The sequence below is a fragment of the Temnothorax curvispinosus genome, unplaced genomic scaffold, assembly GCF_003070985.1.
Source record: "Temnothorax curvispinosus isolate PA1 unplaced genomic scaffold, ASM307098v1 QBEX01000806.1, whole genome shotgun sequence".
Classification (NCBI taxonomy): Eukaryota; Metazoa; Arthropoda; class Insecta; order Hymenoptera; family Formicidae; genus Temnothorax; species Temnothorax curvispinosus.
Genome location: NW_020210586.1, coordinates 1 through 8,239, shown reverse-complemented (window position 1 = coordinate 8,239; position 8,239 = coordinate 1). Strand labels below are relative to the sequence as shown.

Here is an 8,239-nt window from a genome sequence, read left to right as displayed (position 1 = left end):
AATACAGGAGATAATATATTCTATTATCAAGCAGTTGGACCACTGTATGCAGAAGGACCAGAAAAGCAAGAAGAAAATATGATCTATCCTTACGAGCTTAAGTCGTCGTATGCAGAGCAACCAGAAAATACAGGAGATAATATATTCTATTCTCAAGCAGTTGAACCACTGTATGCAGAAGGACCAGAAAAGCGAAAAGAAAATATGGTCAATTCTGATGTACTTGAGCCATTATATGTAGAGCAACCAAAAAATACAGGAGATAATATATTTCATTCTCAAGCAGTTGGACCACTGTACACAGAAGAAAAGCAAGAAGAAAATATGGTCTATCCGTACAAGCTTAAGTCGTCGTGTGCAGAGCAACCAGAAAATACAGGAGATAATATATTCTATTCTCAAGCAGTTGAACCACTGTATGCAGAAGGACCAGAAAAGCGAGAAGAAAATATGGTCAATTCTGATGTACTTGAGCCATTATATGTAGAGCAACCAGAAAATACAGGAGGTAACATATTCCATTCTCAAGCAGTTGGACCACTGTACGTAGGAGGGTTAGAAAAACGAGGAGAAAATATAGGAGAAAATATCTATCCTTGCATGCTTAATAAGTCATCGTATATAGGGCAACCAGAAAATAGAGGGAATGTATTCAATCCTCAAGCAGTTGAGTTAATGTATGTTGGAACACCAGAAAAGCGAGAAGAAAGTATGGTCTATCCTAACGTACCTATGCCATTATATGCAGGGGTACCAGGTGTGATTGATGTGAATATAATCAATTGTTTCGTACTTGTGCCAGTGTGTGCAGGGAGGCAAGTAAGGCGAGAAGAAAGTATTGACAGTATTGTCTATTCTAATGTACCTATACCATCATATTCAGGGGGACCAATGGTCTATCCTAACGCACCTATGCCATTACATGCAGGGGAACCAGATGTGAATATAATCAATTGTTTCGTACTTGTGCCAATGTGTGCAGGGAGGCAAGAAAACCGAGAAGACCGTATTGTTTATTCTAATGTACCTATACCATCATATTCAGGGGGACTAGAAAAGCAAGAAAGTGCGGTCAATCATTACGTACGTGAGCCATCGTATCGTGCAGAGGAATCAGAAAAGAGAGGAGAGAATATATTCAATCCTCAAGCAGTTGTGCCACTGTATCCAGGAGGACAAGAAAAGCGAGAAGAAAGTCTGGTCTATCCTGGATTTGTGCCATCGTACATAATGGAACCAGAGAAGAGAGAAAGAAATATGTTCAATTCTAACGTATCTATACCATCATATCCAGGGAGACTAGAAAAGCGAGGAGAAAGTGCGATCAATCATTACGTACTTGAGCCATCGTATTGTGCAGAGGAACCAGAGAAGAGAGGAGAGGATATATTCAATCCTCAAGCAGTTGAGCCACTGTATCCAGGAGGACTAGAAAAGCGAGAAGAAAGTATGGTCTATTCCGGATTTGTGCCATCGTACACAATGGGACCAGAGAAGAGAGGAGGAAATATGTTCAAATCTAACGTCCCTGAGCCATGCCCATCGTGTGCAGGGGGACTAAAAAAAAGAGAAGAGAATGTGATCAATCCTTGTGCAATTAACCCGCTGCATGTAGGCGGAACAGAAGAGCGAGAAGAAAATATGATCGATTGGTTACCCCTTTCCAATGACGTGACCAAACTCAACCATAGCATCAAGAAGTATTATAATAGCTTACATATTAATGAAGAAAACAATTTGATAAAAAAAGGATTTATGGATAAACAAAAAGACCCTACATATAAAAAGATGCAAGAAGTACGAAAAAAACTTCCTGTATGGTCTCAAAAGAACGAAATTTTGGAAGCTATACATAAGAATCAAGTTGTTATCATTTCTGGTGAAACTGGATGTGGTAAAAGCACTCAGGTATGTCGCACTATTTCTTGATTAATTGTGTAGATATAACAGGATGAAATATAATCTCCATAAAAATATTACAGATACCACAGTTTGTTTTGGATGATTGGATTATTAACGGTATAATACAGAATGGAGATAATGCGCATATTAATATAATGTGCACTCAACCTCGTAAGATAAGTACTATAGTACTTGCGGAAAGAGTAGCAGCTGAGAGAATCGAAAAAATAGGTGATACAGTTGGATATCACGTACGCCTAAAAAAAAAATTGTCGAGTAGGACGCGAGTGACGTTTTGCACCATAGGGATACTACTGCAGCAATTAATGGGGGATCTTAATTTAACGGATATAACTCACGTTGTAATCGATGAAGTGCACGAAAGAAATGCTGAAAGGTAAAATAAGATAAAACTTTATTTCTACTTTTGAGATCTTTCCCAGTACATGTTAATTCTTATTCTTTTTCTACCAGTAATTCTCTACTAATGCTTCTCAAGGATTTGTTACCGAAGAGGCCGTCGTTGAAAATAATACTGATGAGCGCGACGATCAATGCCGAGGTGTTTTCCTCGTATTTCGAACATGCGCTAGTCTTAAATATTCCAGGAACTTTCTTCTCAGTGAAGCAGATCTTTCTCGAGGACGCGCTCGAAGAAACGGGATACATTCTCGACGTAGATTCTAAATATATTTGCAGGCACAAGAAGAACAAAGAGGTGCTTTTTAAGAGACATTATACTGATTTGAATATTAAAATCGGAGGCACCGTCGATTGTATTGCTGAGAAATCTACTAAGGACGAGGACTTGACGATGACGCAACTTATTAATAGATATCCTAATCGTTCCAAACAAACGTATAAAAATTTGTACCTTATGAATTACGATAAAATTAATTATGATCTAATAGAACATATCTTGGAGTGGATTATTACTGGAGAACATAACTATCCCAAAAAGGGTTCTATTTTAGTAAGTGTATTCATTTTTCGATTCTGCATCTATTTGTTCGTATATTCTATATGTTCGTATGTCTATATTTTTTTTTCTGGCGTAGCAGTTGCCTATTATATTGGTGTGAGCAAAGTGTGTTTTCGTACGAGAAATAAAAAGGGAACTCTCGTGCGGAGAAACTTCGTCTTTCGGAAGAGACGTTAAACCGTTGGTCCGCACATTAGTAACTGCTATGTATATCACCCTATAAGTGATTACTGGTCCTCCAAGGTGAGGGGCCAAACTTCGGGAGGCCGTAGCTCGAGTTGCATCGATGATGATATATATATGATCGTATATTTCAGATATTCTTACCAGGCTTGTATGAAATAATTACATTGATGGAACAGTTGGAGGGAAACTTTATTCTATCAAGGAATGAAATCATGATTCTTCCGTTACATTCGAGCCTTTCAATTGAGGAACAGAGCCGCGTATTTCAGAAAATCGAAGGCGTTCGTAAAATTGTGATCAGTACAAATCTGGCCGAAACGTCTATCATTATAGACGATTGCGTTTTCGTGATCGATTCGGGAAGGATGAAGGAATCCAGATTTAATTCGGACAAAAACGTGGAGTGTTTGAAGACCTGCTGGGTGACGCAAGCGAATGTCGTGCAAAGGAAAGGCCGCGTGGGTCGAGTAACGCCCGGAGTATGCATTCATTTATACACCTCGCATAGGTACGTGCCAAAACTCTAGTCGAATAAAGTATAATGTATAATATACGTGACAGAGATACATCTACTTTTGTAGATACGAACATTTCGCTGCACGTCCGGCACCAGAAATACTAAGAGTTTCTTTGGAATCGCTACTCCTACATATCGCGCTTATGCACGGAGGGAGGAAAGTGGATATGTACGCGATAACGCGTAAGAAAACTTCATCTTTATACGTCTTGCATTCGTCCCGTTGTCTCTTTCGAACATAATAATAATTTACGTCCCTTCTCAAATCTTTCTCAACAGAGAGAATGCTGGATTCACCGTCGCACCACCAGGTTACGGGCACGATAAAACGTTTGCAGAATGTCGACGCGTTCGATTCGGAATGCAAGTTAACGTCCCTCGGTCATCTTTTAGCCAAGTTACCTGTAGACGTAGGAATTGGAAAGTTGATATTGTGCGGCGCGATCTTTTGTTGCTTGGACTCCGTGCTTACCATCGCCGCGTGCATGTCGCACAGGAGCCCGTTTAGCGTATCGCTTGAGTCGAAAGAAAGAGTCGATTCTAAGATAAAATTCTTCAAGGAGAACTCCGACCACCTGACCATTCTTCAGGCTTACAGGGTAAGATTTGTAAAGTAATTTCTGATAATTAATCTAACAATAATGTCCAATTTTTTAATGAAGCTTTTATTTCCATAGGAATGGCAAAATATTACGTATGAGGAAGGTAAAAAGGCCGGTATAAAGTTTGCCAAAGAAAATTTTTTGTCCGTACATACGCTGTACACCTTAGTGGGCCTGAAGTATCAATTTTTGGAGCTGCTGGTATCGAGCGGTTTCGTGCATATCGATTTACCGAGGAGGCAGCCTAACATCGACAATATTTTCATAATTACCGGAAAGGAACTGAATAAAAACAATTCGAACGACAAGCTGTTGCAGGGTCTTATCTGCGCGGCTTTGTATCCCAACATCGCAAAGCTCAAAGAGGATCAAACTAATGCAAACTTCGACCCGCAGAATACCGTGTTCGAGACGCAAGGCGGTGATATTGTCAAAATCCATCCGTCGTCCGTGAATTTTCATGCCAAATCCTTCTCAAGTCCGTTTCTGGCGTACCAGCGGGAGCTCAAGACCAGCCAAGTTTTCATCTTGGAGGTGTCCATGATCCCAGTTTTGGCTGTAATACTATTCTCTGGTCTCCCGAATTTCCAAAACTCACCCGATGGAAATTTTATTATTTCTCTGAATCATAACTGGCTTACATTTACAATGGATGCGGAGGTAAGATTAAAGTTACAAATATATATCTTCATATGAATGATTCTGACGTAACATTTTAACCGTACAAATATCGTATATTTGTTATGGTCTTGTAGGTAGGAAACCATTTGGCATTTATGAGAGAGAACTTGGCGAGATTGTTAACGGCCAAGATGAGAAATCCTCTGTTGGACTTCACAAAAGGTGAAAAAAACAAAAAAATTATAGATAGAATCGTACGTGCGGTTACAAATTGGTAGGCGAATATTAAAGCCTGTCATCCCATGTATTATACCTTGATTTCATAAAGGGGATTGAACATTATGAGTAAAGAGACAATGAGGTAAAAGGATAATCAGTTTTGGGAACTATTTCCCTTATAGATATTAAAAACGCATTAAGTACAAATTTTAAAACTATTTTTTTAATTAATATTACTATTATTATATATTTAAAAAATTTTGTATGGTTGATGACTGGGTAGCCCAAAATCCTTATGAAAATAGTTCTCTGACGTACGTTCACGTCTACTTTCGAATCTTTCTAGTCATTTACAGCGAATTCGAGCGCTTGCACTAGTGCATACTGAATGCGCACAAACGCTTATTCTTAATCACAATTGTTATATTTACAAATCATCTTAAATATTTCTTAGCCTGTAAAATTATTTGTACAGTATCCATACAGATATTACAGATTGTTTTATTAGCTAAAAAATTTGTAAATATGTATTTAAGCGACTTTAATCACTTTAAATTTATAAGAATAGATTATAAACAAGCCTTAGTGCGCACTCAGCGTGCGCTAGTGCGAGCGCCCGAATTCGCTATTAGAATTCGACCATTAGAGAAGCAGCGCATATCTTTCTGCGCCATACAATCGCTAACTAATTATTACACTTAAGGGGAAAGAGTAGAAATGTAGAATAAATAAAGAATAACTTTTATATATGTATTTGTATATATTGTGCCTTATTTGTTATAATTTTTATTGTCTTTTTAATATGAGAATAAAGTTCCTTAACCCTTCAAGGGGCGCGTGAAAAAACGTAGAAGGGGTACGTGGGTGTAAATTACACTCCACATTATTTATATGCTGTAAGTAACAAACCAATTAATATTTTTTATTTTCTGTTTAATATTATTCATTGTTGCACATATCTTAAAGTAGTTGTAATGGTTTTTTTTTTCCCGCGAAGTAACACTTACGAGAATTAGACTCAGTTCCCCATTATTCTCCCTACTGACATTAGGAGTTTCATTCAACCGAACGATCGGTTTGTCTACGCGATCGGCGGCTGAAGCGCGATGATATAGTGAACAGTCGAACTGGCAAATGTACCTATATATCGTCGTATTTGAATTATTCGAGTACAAAAGGACGGATGGAAAGTGTCACGCGCGATATTATACAGCCGCGTGGACACTATTCAGTTTACTTGAATGGCGGGTAATTGGGTTTACGAATGAAGACGAATGAAGACGATTGTGTTTGAACAAGTCGTTGGAGATGAAAGAAGAGTGCGACAAAACTCCGGTTGCCGATAGACGTTCTGAAATTTCGCTACAAGTTTCGATATATTATCACCGAACGGTCAATATTTTTCTGTATTTGATTTTTACACGCTTATTAGGCTTTATTAATTTATTATACAGTTCACAGTTTAGATAATATGTAGAAGTTCTAAAGCCTCCATCTATTCTTCAAGTAATTTTCAAGTGTAATAAAATACATTCTCGTACTGTAACATAAAAATTGAAGAGGTCAAGGGTTGATGGTTATCTTCTTCTCAGAGTTGAATGCTTCCCGACATAAGAAATAAATAAATAAATTTTTCAATCGCAACTTCATGCGTTATTATATTCGATGTTATAATATATGATTTGAACTCAATTAAATCAACTGTGATAATGTAACGATTAATCAATTCGTCCGTATAATAGCAATGTGGCGTTCGGGCAGCCAGTTGATCTTCGTGTCGTTATATTGTCGTTATCGTCGTGAATTAAAACTACACAGCACCTTCAACTTTAATTGACATTTCGTAATCGACTCCGGTTTCGAGAACCCAGTCGCGCTAGTTTCTCAGCAAGTGACGATAATCAATGCCAAAAGTCACGCTGCGCTATCTAATCGCTAACTCACCACGAGATGTAAAACCCGAAATTGCAGTTGCGTCCGTGTCACTCGGTTAGGCGCGTCGACTGATTCGAACTCTCTCGCCATGTCGCGGTTTCGTCTGCTTTTTTCGCAAGTCGTCATCCTGTTTCTTTTGGCGAGGGCCTCGTCGGAGGTGAAGGAGCCGATCTGCCAGGACAACGGAAACGTTACAACGTTACAACGTTTTGGTTACAACGTTTCTCACTGCAAGGGGGTCCTCGTCGAAGTGACACACAGCCGTTTCGAGGATAAAAGACGGATGTTGGACCTCATGAACCTGGGCCTCTTGGCGATTCGAGAGAACGCCTTCAAGAACCTGTCGACGACGACGTTGGTTCTGAGTAACAACCAGATATCTGTGCTGAAGAGGGAATCTTTCCGCGGTTTGCCCAACTTGGAGATGCTCTCCTTGTACCGCAATGTGGTACCGTTATCGGGGTACTTGTTCGCGGATTTGGGACACCTGGAGTTGCTGTGGTTGGGGTCCAACGAGATCAATTCGATACCGAAAGACTCGTTCGCCGGGCTGTCAAGCTTGAAAAGTCTCGACCTGCATTACAACGATATCGAAGCGATCGAGGCGGAATCCTTCTCGAATCTTAATCCTGGACTGCTGGACCTTTGGCTCAACAGCAATAAAATCTCTCGCGTCGCGCCGGGTTCCTTCGCCGGGTTAACCGAACTGAGTCGCCTTCACATGGACTACAATCGGCTAGAGGATTTGCCGAGCGGTGCCTTTAGAGGATTGAACAAGCTGGAGAATCTTTACTTAAGTGACAATCGGATAACAAGCGTCTCCAGGTCGCTCCTTCGCGACTTGGTCGGTCTGAAGGAACTCGATCTTCAGCAGAACGAGATCAGCGCTCTCGAGCCAGATACGTTCAGAGATCTATCTCAGCTGAAACGACTGGACCTGAGGGAAAACAAACTGTCTCACATTGTAGTCGGCACTTTTGCCGGACTCTCCAATCTGGAAGACATCAAGCTGTCCTTCAATAACATAAGTGCTGTGGATAATGGCGCTTTCGCTGATCTCGTCAAACTGCGATATCTCGACTTCACTGGTAACGACTTCACTGAAATCGACAAAGAAGTCAGCGGTCTCCCAAATGTCAAAGTTTATTAATAAAGTCTTAAAAAATCTGTTTATATCTCACAAAGGGACAAAACCTTGACCTCTTGAATTTTGCAAAATTTTTAGTACATGTTACAGTACACTTCATTCACTAATACAAGGTACAGCAACGGTCC

At 39.7% G+C, this 8,239-nt stretch overlaps 2 protein-coding genes across 2 annotated transcripts; both read left to right on the top strand.

Annotated features, from left to right (window-relative positions):
* The first annotated feature begins 13 nt into the window (after nt 1-13).
* LOC112458413 (putative ATP-dependent RNA helicase DHX57) lies at nt 14-5,759 on the top strand. The gene is made up of 8 exons (XM_025022039.1): nt 14-1,908; nt 1,983-2,299; nt 2,377-2,875; nt 3,202-3,578; nt 3,652-3,770; nt 3,867-4,186; nt 4,265-4,849; nt 4,945-5,759. The coding sequence occupies exons 1-8, from the start codon at nt 79-81 to the stop codon at nt 5,086-5,088; spliced, it is 4,191 nt and encodes a 1,396-aa protein (XP_024877807.1). The 5' UTR covers nt 14-78; the 3' UTR covers nt 5,089-5,759.
* Nucleotides 5,760-5,934: 175 nt separating this feature from the next.
* On the top strand, nt 5,935-8,233 carry LOC112458405 (insulin-like growth factor-binding protein complex acid labile subunit). The gene has a single exon (XM_025022029.1). The coding sequence runs from the start codon at nt 7,053-7,055 to the stop codon at nt 8,112-8,114; it is 1,062 nt and encodes a 353-aa protein (XP_024877797.1). The 5' UTR covers nt 5,935-7,052; the 3' UTR covers nt 8,115-8,233.
* The last annotated feature ends 6 nt before the right edge of the window (nt 8,234-8,239 follow it).

What these genes read in the sequence shown, in the direction of transcription:
- LOC112458413 (XM_025022039.1), top strand. Translation starts at nt 79, where the DNA reads ATGATCTATCCTTACGAGCTTAAGTCGTCGTATGCAGAGCAACCAGAA. An exon ending in CACGAAAGAAATGCTGAAAG is followed by an intron (nt 2,300 to 2,376) that starts GTAAAATAAGAT and finishes TTTTTCTACCAG; the next exon opens with TAATTCTCTACTAATGCTTC. An exon ending in CCAAAAAGGGTTCTATTTTA is followed by an intron (nt 2,876 to 3,201) that starts GTAAGTGTATTC and finishes CGTATATTTCAG; the next exon opens with ATATTCTTACCAGGCTTGTA.
- LOC112458405 (XM_025022029.1), top strand. Translation starts at nt 7,053, where the DNA reads ATGTCGCGGTTTCGTCTGCTTTTTTCGCAAGTCGTCATCCTGTTTCTT.